Genomic DNA, 21,014 nt, shown 5'->3' with positions numbered 1-21,014 from the left:
CTGTAGATTATCAGTTCTTCCTCCAATGAGATTTTCTAGTTAAAGAAGTTTAAGAAATTACTAAATGTACTTCCTTTGGAGAATCACAATACATAAAAGCATATTAAAGGCTTTGGAGTCTTTAAGGAAATTCTTTTAATCAAGCATTCCCCAAACTTATTTGACCACGAAATCCTCTTTTCCTATTATACTTATTCACATCCTGATTAATTAGTATTATGGAGCAAACTTTAAAAAATGCTGCATTAGAGGGGTGCCTGGGGGGGCTCAGTCAGTCAAGTGTCTGACTTCGGCTCAGGTCATGATCTCACAGTTCGTGGGTTCGAGCACCGCCTTGGGCTCTGTGCTGACAGCTTAGAGCCTGGAGCCTCCTTCAAATTCTATGTCTCCCTCTCTGCTCTTCCCCCGCTCATGCTCTCTCTCTCCCTCAAAAATAAATAAAAACATTAAAAAATTTTTTTTTTAAATGCTGCACTGGAGACTTACATTAACGCCAAGTAGAGTGTAAACATTTGATAATTTTGAATAAAACCCAGCACTTAATACCTACAAAACACTCAGGTGGACTTCTATAAACCACCCATAAAAAGCATCTACAACACTTGGTGACCTAGAAGATTTAGATCTAGATTCTTTCCTACAGAAGCAACTCAATTAGTGAAATACTATAGCCAGATCTAACCACTCTCTCTGTGTATTAGACAAAATGCTACCAAACACCATCGTAATTTGGAAATAACTGCAGAGGGAGTTCTAAAGCACTAGAACAGAAATTAATTACCAGTAATCAAAGAAACAGACATATTCTGGGCCAAGTAGCTGCAGCGTGAATACCTGAAACCAACTTTTTTTTTCCTGCTTAACTCCCACACCTGGGCAATATTCCTATAGACAAAAGGCTCTATATGAAGCATTAGGAAACTTTTTACAAGAAAAATGGTAAAAGATCGCACACCATTTTGTTGTGTCAAGTATAGCGGGCAGGGAATGGAAGACAGGGTCTTCTCCAGTACTTTCCCAAATGGTTCCAAGAGATTTTCACTAATTCCACGGTCATCTCTCACCTTCCCGCTATTGTGCTGACAACAGTAATTTCTCTCATGCTCAGGAATCTTCTGTCTTCAAATTTTGTAACCCCCAAACTAACTTCCCCTTCTTTTTTTGTCAATGACTCACAATGTGGAGTACATTTTTATGTTCGGTCAGTAGATGATCAGAGCTAATAAATTACATCCTCTGGCCCGAAACTTCCTTCAGGCGCTATGAAACATTCACTTTGCAAGTGGGGGAATGCTCCCCAAATCTGGTTAAACTGAAACGGCAACTCTCAAGTTGTAAGATACCTCGTAAGATTTCACGTCAAAGTAGCGGATGTTAAGGTAACTTGAAAATAAGATTTACAAAAGGCAAAGCTTACAAACTGATGAAAGGTGAAGGGTGAGAAGGCATAGGGAAGTGATATGTCAAAAAACATTCTAAATCACGTAGCTGCATAACAAGGCTGAGGTAAGCTATACCTTTGACCCACCTTGTTCTTTTATTATATCTAAGATTGCGTTAGTTTCAACAGCTTACGTGAGGTGTCTTTCTACCCTTTTGACTCTCACCATATTAGTTTAAAACATGTGGAAGCAGCACACTAAAAGAACAACATACAGGTAAAATCAGACAAAGAGTGAAAGTCTGTTCAAGTAACATTACACAATGAAGCATCATGACAAAAACATAAACACCAAAGTGTAATGTGCATGTCCGCTAAGCTTCTAGGACTGGATTGCTCATTGAAAAGAACAGTGGATGTGTATTTTAATCTGTGACTGCTAATAATGTCGAGTAACTCATCTGAGCCTGTTAGGATGTTTATCATTCAGCTTCGTGATGCCCATCCCTTTTCTCCAGAAGAATTAAGGTTATAAGTTGCAAGGATCACCCCCACGACAGTGGCTGGACTCTAGCATCTTATTTGAAAAAACACACACCTGAAAAATGGACCTGAAGATTTCTTGAACTAAACTGGTCCCCACCCTCTAGAATCTGAATCCCCAAGATGGGACTACAGGTTCAATTTAAAACAATCACATACGCACTGAAATACACAGTACAGAGATGCACAGTATTCCCAGCGTTTGTTCAAAACCAATTCACCGTTTCTCTTTGGGAGGGATGACCCCTGCTCGACTAGTCAAATGGCCGGAGAAGCAGAAGAGCGGGTACAAAATTATTCTCAAATCAACTGCTGCCATGACTTGAATGACTACTCACAGTTCCTGGCTCATAGTGGGCACCCCTGTCTGTGGATGAATCAATCACTGGCCAGCCTTGCGTATGTTACACCACTACTCTACATACTTTAAACTTTCTATATAAAGCAGTAGGCTTTCTCTGGCCTCATGTCTCAAATTGTCTGAAACTCCTGACATTGACACAGCCAGTAAAAAGATGCTTCCATTTCATGTAGAAGTGGCAAAGACAGAGAAGCTATATATCACGATCCCCATGCTGAGGCTCGCTTGACCTTCATCTTACATTAAATACCACTTCCTGAGGAAGGAGTTCTCCAACCGCTCAGAAGTATTATGCCCCCTGAGTTATGAACTCTCCTTGAACACTTTGTTTTCCTTTTGTTGTATACAGCACCAGTCACTAATAAGATTTGTATTGCTCTTTGTCAGACATGTGTCCCTCTCTCTAGACTTCAGACATCCTGAAGGTGGGGGGCATGTGGGCTTTGGTGACTGACCTACTTGTTGCACCTAGAACTGCCTGGCACATAGGTGCTCGGTAAGTATTTATTCAACGAATGTTTGAAAACAAGAAGCCCATTTCTGAGAACAATGAGAATGATATACTTCGATATACTCAAATAATAAAAGCTTAGAAATCAAGGGAAGAAACATGAGGTCATCAAAAGCATAATGTTCAGAACATCACTGTCCTCGACATGAAACCGAGGGAAGTTTTCCCCTGGCCGTCACAGTGGTAAAAGAAGTTAACGGTGCCATGAGTGTCTATGTCCCGTTTTACAGGTTTCAAAGAGCTTTCATCACGTGTGTGGTTCATGACTGAAAGTCTCCCAAAAGTTCATACACAACTTTCTGTGGTTTGACATGAATGTTTTAAAGAGCTGTGACAGCTAGACGATATACCCATTTATCCCGAAAGTTTTAATGAATGACTTAGAGACTGTGAAATTTTTTTTTAGGGATCACTGCATAATATTCCCTCTATAAACCAGCTGGGACAAAGTCTTTTTTTTTTTTTTTAAGTTTCAGAGCTCTGAAATAAATACTGATTCTAAATAACATCTTCAGGCATTGTAGATCATAGGAGCTCTATTTTCTCCAAGGACAAAGAAATGCAATCTGAGAGCTTCTGCTGTGTGCCAAAGGGACTTCCCAGAGACTGTTGGCAAATGGATCCACACCTGAAAGGTTCCAAAGTAAACTTTCTAACACCTTTTCAGAGGTGTATGACCTTCAGAATCCTGTGAAGGTGAGAGTAGGAGAGAGGCATCTATTTAAACAATAAACTCTAATACTCTGTGATGATGTAAAGACATTTTTTTAACTTTCTAGAACTGTGTGAAAATTCACAAACAGAAAGACCAGCGGGTGGATCGCAATTCTGGCAAATGTAGCGATGGACACACGACTTGCCTTTAAGATCTTGTTCCACCTTTTAAACGAACGTTTGGACATCTGAGTTTGCACAAACCCAGTATCTTACGTCTCCATCAAATTTTATGAATGTCAAAGGTTTGACACATAGTCTCTAATCTGATTCACACAATAATCTTATGAAATAGGCAGGCCAAGAATTGTATAGATGAAGAGCATGAGGTTCCTAAAGGTTAACTTTCTTGACTCAGGATCTAACTTAGCAAATGGAAGAACTATGGATGGAAGAGTCTCTGATCCCTAGACCACTGCTATTCCCAAAGAGCCACACCACTCCGGCCCCTCTCAAAGTGCTGCTCACTCTTTACTCCTTGCCAAAAAAAAGCAGTAAGAGAGCAATGTCCGTAACTTCAAGTATGTAAGGAGTATGCAGCATATATATAAAGTGTAAAGTATGTCCCTCAAAATAATAATGGTCATATCCCCCGCTATGCCCCCACACGGTTTCAGGTCAGAGAAACCTCATAAATATGATTTGCGATTCTTGGTCTTGTATCACACTTACGTGGTGGGCACCACTTTGCATCAGAAAAAGACAAAAAACATGTTTTCTCCTCTTATGAAAGACCAGAATCACTAAATCCAACTTGCTCCAAAATCTAGTGTAAGGTTAGGGCTGGAAAGTAGGGTAAAACTCAAAGTATAATCTTTCCTGGTTAGTAGGGTGGGGATAATAGGGTAGCGTCTCAAGAAAAAAGAAATGCTGTTAACTACTGAATGAATACTGGTGAAGGTTTTTTTTCTTTTTTTCGTTCCTCTTGTCTTTTTTTTTTAATGAGTCACTTGGCTTTATGAAGGAGGAAGAGGTCAATTCTTTACATAACCTTAAACATCTGTGAATCCTAGAGTTTAACAGAGAAAAAAATCACATTAAGTTCTTTAACTGCCAAAATCTATTTTCTTATCTATACTGTACCCTGTGCTATTACATTTGCACAACAGCCAAGTTAAAGATAGAAAGGCCGATCAAATAACCTCCACTGAATGTAAGGGTCAAAGCAGAATTGATCCATATAATAGGCCTAACCCTGATCTTGGTTGAAAATATATTTAGTCTATAAAGTCAGCCTTGTTCTTTTAAGTCAGTGTTCTCCAACCCTGAATACATATTAGAATGAGGTTTTTTTTTAAATATACTGGTGCCCCAATCCTGCTCCAGAAATGAAATCAGAATCTCATTAGAATAGGAACGGGCTGGTTGAGGGTCAGCTAGAGTTGAAAACCTCTGGTCTAATAAGCGCTTTTTGTTATCCAGTTTCAAATGCCCCAACGTGATGTCACTTTCATATTTTCCTATGGAAGGAATACTCCCAGTCCCAGTACTCATAGCGACAATGGTAAGAAACATCATACTTTTACAAGCTGAATGAGTTTACTACTTCTTGGATACAAAGCAGATATTCTTAAGTCACAAATACTACACTTAAATACTAACCATTAAAATTTTTTTTTAAATTTTTTAAAAACTTCATAGAACCAAGAACACATAACTATGCAATGCTCATTTAATTATAGCTTAAGTGATAAACTACTTTCAAAAACGTATCTTCCACTGAATAGTAGCCAGTCTTATAAAATATTTGATTTTTGGAATTTTCCCATAGATAGAAGTAAGAAAAGGCAAATAAAGAAACCAGAAGTACCAGATACCCTATTACACAGGTATCTGAAATCAGTTCAAAGGGGAGTTTCCACTGCTCAGAGGACAAAGGACTTCTCAGAAATATTACTGCAATCATATTGCTCATTTCTTACTCAACCCGGTACTGCTGAAACGGATGTTGCTATTTTCCCACCTTAACTGCCTTATGTGTTGTTCCTGTGACAGCTGGAGTCAACAAAGATAAGTTTGGCTCCTGGAAAAACCAAAATGTCAGCCTTCTTTATTTTTAAACTTGCTCTAGAATTCTCCTATATTATCTGATCCTATGAATTTGGCAATAGCTGCATATTAGGTAAAGCTAGAGAAGGAGTAACTAAGCCTGGTCTAAACCGTGTGCGGAAGTAAACATAACAATAAAAACAGATTCTATGCAGTTTTTAGATTTTATAAAAATCTACTCACGTTCAAAGTAGGCTTACACTAAAGATTTCAGGACCAAGAAAATGCATAATATTCTAATGTTTTGAAAAAAATGCTTTAATGTTTAATTTTTTTTTGAGAGAGAGAGACAGAACATGAGTGGGGAAAGGGTAGAAAGAGACAGGGAGACACAGAATCTGAAGCAGGCTCAGGGTCTGAGCTGTCAGCACAGACCCCAACGTGGGGCTCGAACTCACAAACTGTGAGATCATGACCTGAGCAGACTGAGCCACCCAGGCGCCCAAGGCATAATATTCTAATTAAACCTAGGTGGCCTAGCTGGGAAAACACTTCCGATTCCTTTTCTATAAACTTCTTAATTAAAAAGAAATTAACAGCTGCTACAGTAACGCTAAGGACATATGAAAGGATGGAGGAAATTTTGATTTTGTGTTTCTGTTTTCAGGTCAATGAATTGTAACCAAGTATTACCAGGTGAATAGTATAAACTTACATGATTTATCGCAGACTGAACAGCCTTTACGTAATGGCTTAGTTCCCGATCCATCATGGCCAATTCAACCATTGCCTTGTCCATACTGTATTCACTACTCACTTCAGCTGAAAGAAAAAGAAAGCAATTATTGTTTTCAATTTAAAATGTCATCTCTGAAAAAGTTGCTCCAATCTAATTATTATCAGTCAAGGATCTAAGCAATTTTCTAAAAGGTAGTACATGTTGTCTGAAGACCTCCTTAACATATGTCTGTTTCACTCAAAATTCTAAGAATATACTCGGTAGAAGAAGGCTCAAAAGTTGGAGTGGAAAAAAAAGCAGACTCAGACCTAGGAGTTCCTAAGATTGTGCCACTTAGTTGTATGATCTTAAACCAACCACGACACTTCGCTCAGCCTCAGTTTCCTTTTTGGTTAAAGCAGCCCAGTCATGTATCTGCAAATGAACCTCACGGGATTATTAAAGATCAAATAAGAAAGATTTTCATTTCTAGTAGGTTAGGTTATGTGGACCAATTCTACTGAAAACCACGAAAACAATCAGATAAAACAGGAAGGAAGGAGGGTGGAAGGAAGGAAGGAAGGAAGGAAGGAAGGAAGGAAGGAAGGAAGGGGAGGGAGGGAGAATTCTTAAAAACAAGAGTCACAAGATAGAAACAATCAGGCAAAATCTAAAGAAAACGGAAAAAGAAAAGCAGAGCACAGAACGCCAAAGTTGCATAGCCTGCCCCCAGGCAGCTGGGTCTCTACTCCTCGGAACAGAGGAACCAGAGGTAATGCCACCCTGTTCTTCCGGGCTGTGGCAAGGTTGGCCTTAGCCACTGAGCAGGACAGAGGTAAGAGGGAGAGACAACAAACCTGTTTCTTAAAAAGTGTGACCACAAGCCAGTTCTCCTGGTTCTGCAGCCTAGGCTGCCCTGGGGAACCTAAGCTCTGATCTTGGCGTGAGGTGGTCTCACCCCGAAAGCACCCACAGGTACTCCCCTCTGGAGGAGACATTTTAATCCTAGGTCTCAAATAATCCCTGCAAGTAATTACGAAGGAGAATGAGCAGATCACAGGGGGAAAAGGGAAAACAACAAAAAACCTTACAAACACAAGAAAACAAGACACCAAGAGTAAGAATCAGCAGAAACAGATCCACAAATGTTTCAGAGACTGGAATATTCTACCAGTTACTGGAATTCTACTAGTTAGAATATGAAACAACTATGCTCACTCTGTTGATAAAACACCTGATGCAACAAGAGACTACGAAGGGTGACTGGAACAGCGGAAAAGCGGGGTAATGTCCTTAAGTGCTTTTAAATGTATTTTTCCCGCCAACCTCTAAACATACAATTTAATAGATCAGGAAAAGATCAAGAGCGTGGAATAATGCAAATGTTAACATTAAAAGAGCTGAACAAAAAGAAAGTAAAACTAACTTACGCAATCACATTTGGGAATGCACATAGTCCATTCACATACCTTAGCTCACACAAATGTCAGTATTTCTTGTCTACTCGGAAGAACAATGTGACAGATCATCCCAAAGTCATGAAATAACGGAAAACGCACTTACATCTTGGCTTTTGAAAGTGACTTTCCTAGACTTTAAAGTGGTGTTTTGATCTTACAGTAGTCAGTGACGAGCACGTTTTAGAAAGAGTCTCCTGGATGAACCTGCTTCTGGCAGAATGCCTCCTAGCTTGTTAACACCCAGAATCCACACTGTATCTGTACGCATATCTCATTACAGGGGTTTTCGTTTGTTTTTGAGGAAGGGGAAGGGGCAATGTTTATGTAAGAAAAACCTGTATTTACGTTCCCCAAATTAAATACATTTTTAACAAAATGGTGTATGAGAAAGGACTCAAGTCATATTCCAAATAAAACTGTTAGACTGTCACTCACAGGTCAGTGTTGTGAAATGTCCACATGTTAACAAGGGAGACAAGCTGTTGAGGTGTTGCTGATACCAACATGGATCCAGTGCTATGCAGACAACAACTGTTTGGTTTGTGACTTATATAAGGCAGGCATTTTACTGCGTCTGGTTAATCAGTGGAATTCAATACACTGTTAGCAACCTCCCTCTGGGATTAAATGACTTTATTTTAGAAAGCAAGTAAAAATGTGCCTTTGACGTTAAAAATGCTATGAAAGAGTTTGCAAAATAAAATAAATGGGATCACAGTTTTCATTATCAAGGTCCCACAGATGCTAGCCAGACTTGAACCAGATGGCAATCTCAGATCTAAGGCCAAGGAAACCTTCCCCACAAAGGAGAAAACGAGTGATAGCTGCTGGGTCGGGGCTGGACGGCATGAAGCCTGAGGGAAGAATCTTTGGAGGCCATCTGTGGCTTCCTGCAGCCTCACCTAAGGCTCCAGGGCTCAAAGAATGTTGGGACAAGCAGAAGAACCTAAGTGATGAATAGTGCAGCCTGAGGCAAGAGAGGGAAAACACCAGAAAAGATCAGGAAGCCAGTCCGAGAGGAACTGAGAATCACACTCCACCTGAAGGTGACGCCCAGTGCCCAGTCCGCTAACTTCGGGCTAAAGGCAGTGTCTGGGGCCGCTGCAGAGCCACAAAAAGGGCTGTAGACCAGAGACCTAAGAACTAGAAGGAGGCCCCTTGGCAAAAGAAATCTGGAAGAAAGGCCAGGAGGGCATCCCCGTCAAGTAGCAATCTTTAGGATTCTTTCGTGTTCTTCTTGTTAACCTTTATTTCCCAACTGCGATAATAATCTCTTTTAACACTGTGATATGTATTCACGTTTCAGAAACGGCACAGGGAACCTGTGTCCTGCCCTACGAAAGAATCAACGTGAGGAAAGAGCACAGTGTTGCATGAAAAAGGCAAACAGGCCAAAATAAATCCCCCAAAGGATTCAAGAGGAACTGGGAATGACCAAGGACACACGGGGCTGGCTGTTGTCTAAAGAGTGGGCGTGGGCTGGGGTGGGTATGTGGACAGCCTGCTCTTTTACTACACAATATATCATCCCACTATCAAAATTTCCCCAGCCTACAGGAAAGTCCTGAAAATCTACACCAAACTAAATCCTACACATCCTTCAAGGGATGAACTCAAGCCCTACCTGCTTTTTTTTTTTTTAATTTTTAGCATTTATTCATTTTTGAAAGGCAGAGAGAGAGACACAGAGTGCGAATGGGAGAGGGGCAGAGAGAGAGGGAGACACTGAAACAGAAGCAGGCTCTGAGCTGTCAGCACAGAGCCCGACGTGGGGCTCGAACTCATGGACCGCGAGACCATGACCTGAGCTGAAGTCGGCCCCTTAACTGACTGAGCCACCCGGGAGACCCCCCCCCTTTTTTTAAACGTTTGTTTATTTTTTGAGAGAGAGACAGAGACAGAGAACTAGTGGGGGAGAGGCAGAGAGAGAGGGAGACACAGAATCCGAAGCAGGCTCCAGGCTCTGAGCTGTCAGCACAGAGCCCGACTTGGGGCTCAAACTCACAAGCTGTGAGATCATGACCTGAGTCGAAGTTGGGCGCTTAACTGACTGAGCCATCCAGGCGCCCCTGCCCTACCTGCTTCTAAACCATACCAGCCTAGGAGGATCTCCTCCTTCACTTAATTTCTCTTAACAACTATACTTGATACTTTGGTACTTTTAATCACAAACAATCTTGTTTTCTTACATGCATTTGTCTCTCCAAACACAGTTGAACTCATTTGACCGCAAGAACGTTGCCTTAATGATCCTGGGATCCAATAAAGAATTATAGCGCCTCTTCCATCAATGTTCTCACATGCCGTTAATAAATTTGAAAATTAAAATTTCGCCTAACTGTGAATTGTCCTGCCTCAGGTATTGTATTGAATTAAAATGTAAGGAAGAGGGACATCTGGGTGGCTCAGTCAGTTAAGTGTTGACTCTTGATTTCGGCTCAGGTCACCATCTCATGGTTTGTGAGACTGAGCCCTGCGTTGGGCTCTACGCCGACAGCTCGGAGCCTGCGTGGGGTTCTCTGTCTCCCTCTCTCTCTGCCCCTCCTCCCACACACACATTCTCTCTCTCAAAAGAAATATTCAAAAAATAAAATGTAAAGACGACACATGATATCAACTGCTTTGCCTATTATATTTTCATTGTGACTTCCATCGGAAAAAGACTGGCACCAACACGTGGAGGCAAGGTAGGCGGGCGAGGGGGGGAGAAGCACACAAATCATGTTAAAATGTACAGAATGACAATCTCGGAGAGGAAATTATTACTGTACCACAAAAGCCTGGCATTACAAGAGATCGGTGAGGATGATAAAGCATGGAAAGCAGTAACAAACGAGGAAAAAAATACGTAATAATAATAGCTGTAGCTAACAATTAGTAAGCACTTTATTATGTGCCAAGACTATACTGAGCACACCATTTACAGTAAACCTCACAACAACTTTTTTTATATGTACCTTACACATGAGAAAAGCGAAAAACTGAGCAGCGGAAGAAGCTTGCTCAGCACCATGAAGGTAGTGAGCGCACAGCTAGGTGGCCAACTCAGGCTTCCCGGTGGCGAAGTCTGTGCGCTTGCCCATCTGTGCTAACAGGTGCTTAAACAGGAGGAGAAGGAAGCACCTCCAAGTCCTCCTCCGTGACTATCCAGGGAACAAGCCGTCGGTGGGGACGAAGTCCTGACCCCAAGCTTCATCTCAGCCCCTGATCCATTCTAAGTAAGGTACTGGCTATGCCACTCAAATGCTATCGGAGTTCCTTAACATAGACGAAACCGATAACAGAAAGAAAATGATTGTTCCCTTTTAGAAGATTACTAAAGTTTTCATGTCGGTGAAGAGAGTGACCTTGCACATCAGCAAGGCCAGTTGGAGAGGCTGGAAGCGCAACCAAGTCACCCGCCAAATGCTAGGAGATAAGGAAATGGACTCCAGCTGCTAAGAAATCAAACCTGCATGAGGTCAAAAGCAGCAGCAGCAGCAGCAGCAGCAGCAGCAGCAGCAGCAGCAGCAAGAGACATGGAAGCAGCAGCCAGGCAAGCACAGCAGTGAAGCAATGCTCAAGGGGAAGGGAAAAGTCCTGGAGTCTTCGTGTTGCAGAGATACTTCTGAGCGGAGCCTGTGGCAAACCATTTCTATCACCTGCGCCTCTGACTGCCTTCCCCCCGCCAAACGGGGTCTGGGGAGTCTAGGGATATTTACATTTCTTCGATGTGCCATTCAGTAAGCATTTATTTATTATAATCAAGCCTTGCTTGTATTAATAAAATGAACATACATAGGTGATACACTTGGACATTCATTTATAAGCCAATAAATACACAGGGAAGTCTCATGGAGAGAGCTTGGTGAGTCCACGGATCCCGTATAACAAACACATCTGGCACGCTAATTAGGGAACTGTTCCAAGAAGTTAGCACAATAACTAGCTGAAATACATCCCCCCACCCCACCCCGGCAAATCAAGTCCAGAGGGCACAGATAATCTTTGATTTACATTATAAAGTGATAACTGTTTCTGTAAGTATGCCAGACATACATCCTGGGGATGTCCTCCTACACATCTGCGTGTCTACACCCCGAGATCCTGGTCAGCACCATCCCAAACACTGGAAGAACTTTTAAAATGTTATTTAGACCAGAGAGAGCCACAGAAGTAAACCCGTTTTAAAAAGATGGGTTTTCTTTGATTTTTCTTTTTCCTGTTCAGTGGCAAACCTTAGAAAAATCAAAAATGATAGTCACTGAAGGAGGGCTTCTTTTACACCGAAGCACTCTGATATTTTTATAGTACAAAAAGTCTCTGAATGGATGCAGTTGGCCTGCATATGATTTTCCTAAAGTCAAACAAACCTATAATTATGCAATCTAAGCAGCCGCGCTATTCATTAGACACGTCATCTGTTACTCAATGTCAAAATGCACTAACAGCAATATTATAACTATTACTATTCCCTGTTTGAAGTGTCGAATAGGCATTAAAGTTACACGATCTGTAGAACACACTAAGCAGAAGTGGGTGATTTCGTGTTGCAATCGCTTCAACTTAAAACAAAATTCATGAGGCTTCAATGAGAGGAAGGTGATGGCAGCGACAAGTTATAAAAGCAGAACAGTAACAGTCAATGCCAGTTGCTTGACTGTGAAAGACCAGGGCAAAAGGAGAAGAAATAGATCTGAGAAAAGGAATGGAAGGGAGGTGACAAACTAGCTACTTTTACAAATGTAGATTCACGTAAGACAAATGCCAAGTCCCCTATTTAGACCAAAAGATGCAGGTAATAAGCCTGCAGCAATACAGGAATTGTTCCGTAGCACAGTGTGGACTCCTAAGAGTTTATTATCCAGGGTGAGTTCCAAGATTGGTGAGGGTCTGTTCACACCTTATTTGCTCAATATAGTGCCATTTTAGGCAAATGGCTAGAAATGGGGAAGCAGAAGATTCTTTGCCTTGGCTTCCCCAAGTCCAGTGGGCATGGACCTCAAGCTCTCATTCCAGACCGGTGACCATTTTGGCAAGAATGGAAGGTATCACCTCTGACCAACTATTCTAAATAAGGCCCCTCCCTAGCCACGCTGCCTGTAACTGCAGCCTAAGGCATGTATGTACGGAGAGAAATAAACTCTCTTCCCCTAGGCCCAAGCCCTGAGGTTTGGGCAACAGCTGAAACGGCTGAGCACACAGCACCTAGAGCCAAGTTCTCTTACCACCCTCCCGGTCCTCAGGAGAACTGCCTTCAGTGAAACAGACATGAAAAAGAGGGCATTCTCCCTCCTCTTTCCCCTAGCATGTCCATACACATCTTTGTATTACCTCTCTACACTACCAGATGTCTCTTCGCTTTGCTCTGCTGTTCTCTATGATCTCAGCCACAGATCCTGTTCCAGAATCCTCCCTAATCTCCAGAATAGGACTAAATGCTTCATGTCTTATAGGTCCATAAAACTTCTCTACTTTTACAACTAGGACACATGTGAATGTGTGTGTGTTAGGGGGCACGCCCAAGACAAATTTCACCTACTTAACCTTTTCAACTTTTTGTTCCTGATTCAAATGTATAGTTTTGCCCCTGGCCAAGTTGTTTCCTGAAATTTTGTCCTACATAAATAAAAATTGCAGAATCGGGTGTTCTTTCCCCCCTACAAAGTCATGCGCAAGCATTTCTGAACAGGAACAATACCAATTACATAGAGTTGATTAAATTCAACTCCATACATTTTATCAATAAAATGCCAGACTAAGACAAAGCAGCCATTTAGTGTTCTTATGGGGTTGCTGACTCCAATTCAACATGAATCACACACTCAGAAGGATCTGATAAATATTCAATGCCATCGAGTACATATGTCCATTTTGGCAAGGAGCAGGAAAGAAAATGGGGCAGGGGAATTGCCTGATTGTCCTTTAAGTTTCCTAGAACAGATGGGCCAAGGAATAGAAAGAGTTTACTTTCTGAAACAGAGATATATCTTCCTAATCTCTTCAGTGATTCGTCTATATTTTATAAACAAGAAATTTCTTCTTTCTGGGTGAACTCAAATAAATGATGATATAAACCATACCTTTCCCTCTCTACACACACACACACACACACACACACACACACACACACACACCCCTTCCTCCCTTAAAATATAGCTCCAACCATATCTAGCAACATATATCTACATACACACCTACCTCTATGAGTGGGTGTGTGTGTGTGTTTTTCCTGGCAGCCTAGTATTAAGCAATCATTATATATTCATCAGGAGTCAAATTTAATGACTTACTCACTGCTTGAGCAATATTTAATAGAAACTTGTTACTTCTCACTACACTGTACTTTAGCCATAATTATTCCTCCCCACAGATATTAGTGTGGAGGAAAAGTTAAAACCGAATCCACATTCTGTAACTGCCTCCCACCAGAAGTAATGGTGGAGAATGTAACAGTGTATGGCATGAAGTGGTCTGCCAACTAGAAACACAGTGAATACGGGGGAAATCTTTAAGAAACATTGACCTTCATAATCCTCTTTACTTATCTATACAATTTTCTTGTCAATAATACAGAAGAGGGATTAATAATACAGTGCCAATATTGAGTTACAATAATACGGTGAACTCAAAAAGCCAGCTCTGGAGTCAGCTTACATTCAAATCTAGGCTATATTACTTGCTAGCTATGTGGTCTTTGGTTAGTCACTAGATCAGTTTCCTCTTCTGTATAATGGGTACAATAACCATATCTAACTCATAAAGCTGATATGAAGACTAAAGGAGAAAACAGACAAAACGATCAGCACGGGGCCTGGCTCACAGTAAACGCAAACAAAATATCTGCCGTTAAAATTACTGCAGAATGGGAACTACTCTGCAAATGTAATCAGTCTAAATGCTGAAAGCATTCTACCCTTAGACCCGTAAGTTACCAAGTGAAGGTCACCTCCGTAAACTCTCTTGGCTGTGTTTACCAACTTGACACCAAAGCACTAAGCTGAACCCACAAAACTATGATGCTCAATGAGAGAAGCTCTGTAAACCTCCCCATGCCACCTAATGTCCAGAAACTCATTTGCCTAATAATATATGCTTCAGTACTTACTATATGCCAGGTGAGGGGGCGGGGTGGTTTCAAGCAAGGAGCACCTAACCCTGCCCACAGAAGGTAGGAAAAGGTTCAACAGGTGAGGGGATAAATGTGTCATATCTTGAGAGGCGAGTTAAGTGTGCACCAGAGGTTCACAGACTGAAGCAGCGCCTAAACACACCTCTCACCCCTTTCCACAGAGGCTGACTTCAAGTTTAAATTCTCAGACAAGAAGAGGAGCATGACAGAGATTAAAAGAAGGAACAAATAAATCTTCGCGGAGCACCGACAATGTGCCAGGCCCTTTGAACATACTACTCGTTCTATCCTTTGTTGCAACAATGGATTAGGTGTCATTAAATGCAACTTGATAAGGAAACTGATACCCCTAGAGGTTAACTCATTTACCCTGGGTCACACAGTTAACAAATGGCGGAGTTAGGAACTGACCTCAGGTCCAAGTTAAAGTTAGCACAGAAGGCACGCGCGACAAGGGTCTGAACTACCACACAGAAATAAATAATACGCTCATGCAAAAGTCATGGAGTAATAAATAATTGGTTCTCTAGCTAAAGGAATTCTCCTAAACATTACTTTCTTGTGTGTGTGTGTGTGTGTGTGTGTGTGTGTGTGTGTGTGAGAGAGAGAGAGAGAGAGAGAGAGAGAGAGAGAAAGTGAAATTAACTTAAATAGTTCTACCTCAGAGGAATAGAGACCATGCTTCATTATATAGACAGGTATTTCCTTAGAACACATAGTTAATATCAAACCACCATGGTAAAGGTATAACTCAAAATATGGCTTCAAATAAATTCTATGAAGGATTAAGTTCACAAAATTATAGAAATTGGTCTCTGGATACAATCTGGTCTCTACCAGTCATCAAAAGCACTATGAATGTCAGGTGATGAGTATCTACCATTTTAAAACATGCCCACTGGCCTTTTTTGGCTACCTATTACAAGGCCCTTGAGTCTTCAAGGTCAAATCTGTCTTTTCTATGACTTAAACCCTTTTTCTATACCCTTCTTGCCCATTTCTTCCTATCTAATCTTCTCACAGACTGGAAAGAAATAATTCAAGGCAGCAAGCAATAGTTACAGCAGCATTTCCAACCAACATAATTTCAATGACTGCCATCTCTCCCTGGTCTTCAAGTCCTCGGCTGTGTCCAAATTCTAGCTAAAATGTGACGATCCCAGGAGGCTTAAGGAACAGATCCTGGCTTTAACCTGGTTCAACACCAAAGTGATGGCATGAACTCGTGGCAGCAAAGACAAAAGGAAGTGGGCTTAAACCTCATGTGACTATTGAGGAAATTAAATGAGAACATAGATAAAGCACCCAACAGGCTGTCTTAAACACTGTAGACTCTTAATAAATGCAGTCTACTTTGCTGTTAACTGAGTGTACTTTGCAATATGCCCCAATACAAATCTTCTATTTCACTTAAGCAAGGACCGATTGCTATTTTTTTATTTTATTTTTTGGGCAAGTACCGATTAAATCATGGAGTCATCTCATCCACTTTTTAAAATTAATAAAGCATACGGTTGAGAAATTAATTAAGCACACAGCTGAAAAATTCCAATAGTATAATGATGTGGTGTCTCCAATCCCCAAACTCCCTCCCCAGAAGCAACCACCGTAATGAGGAAGTATTTCCACTCCGTGTTAATATTCTATGCATAAGGTACCTTCTTTTAAAAAGGACAACGGAAACTAAGGCAAACAAATTTATCTGGGAAACACCATGAACATATTAAAAACAAGAAAGGAGAGATGCTAAAGGAAGAATACAATTTGGGTGTTAGAGGGGAACTTCCATTCACTCATCGGACAAATATTTACCAAGCACAGACCACGTGCCTAGCACTGTGTTAGGTGCCCTGGACAGAGCAGCAAACAAGGTAAACACTGTAACTTTTCTCAAACAGCTTATACAAACTTCCACTCCATGCAAAAATTCCTAAAAAGCCCTGATATGACTAGTATGCCTTTGTTTGGCTCTAGGTGTGGTGGGAAAGCTTGTTCTCTGCCAAACTCCTCTAATTATTAGAGCCCTTCCAAAGAGAGAGCTGATTAATCATCGCCCTAAAACAATTCTAGGCAATGACAACAATAAATGTGAATTACTCTTTCACACACATTAACTTATTTACACCTCATAACCTCCATCCATACAGAGTGATTTTACTCTCGGTGTCATATGGTTGAGGAAATTGAGGCTCAGGGAGGTTAAGAGATTCCACCCAAATCATGCTTCAATAGCAGAAGTAGGACTTGAACCCTGGTCCAGAACTGCGGAGCTGTAGAAGAGCTATGTAGTGAGCCACACAGAAACAGTCAACTCTTTCAGATCACAGTGTTTCAAAGATCTGAAGATGGCTATGAAATATTTCCTACCTGTGAGCCTTTGCTTCTCCAGAATAAATAATGATCATCAAGTTGGCCGGCCTTTATCTCAACATGCTTTATTTGCTCGTGTCCCTTTTATAGATGCACTCCAGAATTAAAAAGAAGTACAGCCATGGATGAACAAATGAAGGCTGTAACAATACTCATTACATGTGTACCCCTGTGATCATGGGTGGATTATCAGTTCTTTCAAGAAATTAAATCATAGCTAACATTTATTGAGCACTATGTGCCAGACACCATGCTAAGCAATTTCATTCAAACTTTGTAAGTCTGTGAAGAAGACACTACCGTTATCCCCATTTGATGGAACAACAAAAATGGGCTCAGAGAGGGTAAGTACCCTGAACCAAGGTTATATGGCCAATGAGCTGTAGAGGGAACATTCAAACTGGGGTCTATTAAACAACTGAATCCATTCTCCTATCTCAAGAATCATCACCCTTTGGGCATAACCCATTTCTACACGTTGTAAGACTCTGTGTCAAATGTCTTCCTAAGATCTACGCTTGTTAGATTAAAGAGCATCCCTACTTTAGCAGGGAAGTCACCATAATTTTAAAAAAGTGTGGGGGGGGGAGTGGTATGAAAAGGAACTAGAGTGATCAAGAACAAAAATATCAAATAAGCTCACAAATATGAGATCGCGACTCAAAAAAAGGTTAATGATCTTTTTGCTTACACATGGATAGCAACTGCCTTAGACCAGCCTATCTCTGTACTCACTTTAAATAAATTTATACCAGGAAAAAAAAAAATTACAAATGGGGAGTCTACTTTAAAATAGAAAGTTGCTAAAAACACTTTAATTAAATAGAAATTAAGTCTCCCAAAAATATAAAAATAAGTTGGAGGAGATTTGTTGATAAGTTTATTAGATTACAAACCTATGATAGGAACTGCATATCTTCATAATTTACCTCTCAAATGTTGATCTAAGACATCCGAGAAACAGATTTAAGGAAAGCATAAGATAAGAGCCACAATCACAAAAGAAGAGAACAACTATATGTCATAATCCTGTCTGCTGGAGGATAATTTCTATGCTTGTGTTTTTGGGAAAGTAAAATAAATTTGAACTGTAGTGAATATGGCATAATGTAAAACTTGCCAAGTCACTCTGCTGTATACTTTAGACTAACACTGTGTCAAACTACAGTCAAATAAAAAAATAAGTTTGATTTCATGAAAACAATGGCAAATCAATCTGTTAAAACTTAAATTACTGACAGCTCCAGAAAATAAATCTATCATAATTGACCACAAGTATTATAATAACTATTCCATATGTATAGTTGTACATACACATAGAGCAGGTTCTTAAGAGGAATTTGTAAGTTACAAAGTAATTCTTTTTCCCATTGTGCACCTTATTATTTCTAAGGTGTTTTATTTATTTTAACTGACTTAAATTGGTAGTGACTCCCAATACTGTTTCTGTCTTGTCTTCTTTTTTAAATTTTTTTCGCATCTATGTGTTTTTGAGACAGAGACAGAGTGCAAGTGGGGTAGGGGCAGAGAAGGAGACACAGAATCCGAAGCAGGCTCCAGGCTCTGAGCTGTCAGCACAGAGCCCGATGCCAGGCTCAGACTCACGAACCCCAAGATCATGACCCGAGCCTAAGTCAGATATACTTAACCGACTGAGCCATCCAGGCGCCCCTCTGTCTTGCCATCTTCAAAAACCTCTTTCCTCTATATTGAAGAAATATTGGTCCGTAAACACTTAAATCTACTAGAAACGGCTCAGAGAACTCTGTTGGGGACAGTAAACTACTTCTGTACTGGGAATTATCACCTACCAATATCTTTTCCTGGATGACAATTATAGTGAACTGCGAAGTAAGAAATAAAGAACTATTAATATTCAATGAGTAACTAACTGGTTCTGTAACAGTACGCTACTATTTCTAAAATGGGAGGCTCTAGTCAATCACATTCCACATCCAGGCACCAGTCTCGGCAACCGCAGTGAACTGAACCACATGCAAAACCCAAACCCTGAAGTTACCATAGATCCCTCCTCCCCTCCTAGCATCCTCCACACCTAACTACTCCCCAGGTTCTACCAATTCAGCCCACTAAAGTCAACTATTCTCTCCTTTCCTCCCTTCCCAACTCCAGCTGTGTTAATTTCAATCATTATTTCTTCCTCAGATTATTGATTTGCTTCTTTAGTGACTTCCTTTTTCAATCTCTTCTCCCTCCAATCCTTCTTCCATGTTGTTCCCAATGCTCGGCAACAAATCTGAGGTTACTCTCTTGTTTACCAAAAACCTACCACAGTACTTCCATTTCTGGCCAAGATTGAGTAACAGGGACCAAATTTATTCTCCTCCCTGAAACAACCAAAACGTTCCAACTAAAAATAAAGAAATAATGGTTTGCAAGATACTAGACATCACAGAAGGAAGAAGGAGCAGAGTGATAGGAAACATGAGGTGAAACCTGTTAACTGTCCCATCACTTTACAACCTTCAAGTAGTTTTTAGGCTGCAGGGCATACAGTACCAATCAAAATCTCTGCTGGCTTTTTTTTTTTTTGTAGAAATTGACAAACAAGATTCTAAAATTCATATGGAAAGTGCAAATGACCTAGAACAGCCAAAACAACTTGAAAAAGACAAAGCTGGAGGCCCAACCCTATCCAATTTCAAGACTTACTGTAAAACTCCAGTAATCCAAATAGGGTGGTAGTCCAAACAGATCAATAGAACAAAATAGAGTCCAGAAATACAGACGTATATGGACAACTGATTTGACAAAGGAGCTAAGGCAATCCAGTGAAGGATAATCTTTTCAACAAGCTGCTGATACAACTGGCTATCATATGCAAAACAAAACATCTTTGATCCATTATCTCACACCTTGAACCAGATACAGAAATTTAGTCAGAACGGGTCACAGATCTAAATGTAAAACCCAAACCATTAAACTTCTAGAAAAAAAATTATGAAGCCAAACCTTGAGATCTTGGGTTAGGAAAAGAGGTCTTAAATACACCAAAGCACAATCTGTAAATTGTGAGAATAAATTGATAAATCGGACATCACAAAAATTTAAAACTTCTGCTTTTCCAAATAATCTGTTAAGAGCACAGACTGGGAGAAAATACTCACAAATCATATATCCCATAAAAAAAAACTGTATTCAGAATACGTGTATGTATTCTCAATATCAGATAATAATAATAATAATAATAATAAGCCATAACAAATGGGAACAATATTCGGATACACACTTCACCAAAGAGGTACATGGCAGATAAGCTCATGAAAAAGTATGCAGCATGATCGGTCAGTAGAGAAGTGCAAACTGAAACACCATAAGACACCAGTGCGTATTTATTAGAAAAGCTGAAATTAGGAAGACAGACTGCCCACATCAAGTGTTGATGAGGACACGAGAACTACCCTAATGTATCCCCCACACAGATTCCTAATTTTCAGACAACTATATTACTAAAAGATCACATTCTACCATATAATATAGACCACATTTAATATAATTTCATCTTATCACAATGACTCAGAAGGGACTTCAAATATCATAACGTCTCTCAGTGTCTTCATTATGGTTTTACTATTCCTATAAAAGTATGAAGACATGAGTCAACAGAAATTTTTTACGTAGCAGGTATCAAAGAAACCAGCTTTTAGTCTATAATTACCTCACAAAATTATGACTGCTTTTTATTATAATTTGTTTTCTCCAATGCAGTAGTTCTCAAAGTGTGGTCGCCCGACCAGGTGCACGAGCCCTGCCTGGGAACTTGTTAGAAATACAGGCTCTCAGGCCGTCCACCAGACAACTGGATCTGGTGGGAAACAGCGATCTGATTCCAAAG

General features: G+C 40.4%; 1 protein-coding gene across 2 annotated transcripts in view; it reads right to left on the bottom strand.

The window, feature by feature from the left end:
- Window positions 1–21,014, bottom strand: part of NSMCE2 (NSE2 (MMS21) homolog, SMC5-SMC6 complex SUMO ligase) — a 216,713-nt gene that overhangs the window by 172,058 nt on the left and 23,641 nt on the right. For both annotated transcript variants that reach the window (XM_019823121.2, XM_004000117.5), the window contains exon 3: window positions 6,215–6,321. In XM_019823121.2, the coding sequence (XP_019678680.1) occupies window positions 6,215–6,321 (107 nt within the window). The remainder of the gene's footprint in view (window positions 1–6,214; window positions 6,322–21,014) is intronic.

This window comes from Felis catus, chromosome F2 (genome assembly GCF_018350175.1).
Source record: "Felis catus isolate Fca126 chromosome F2, F.catus_Fca126_mat1.0, whole genome shotgun sequence".
NCBI lineage: Eukaryota > Metazoa > Chordata > Mammalia > Carnivora > Felidae > Felis > Felis catus.
This window is presented reverse-complemented; position numbering and strand designations above follow the sequence as displayed.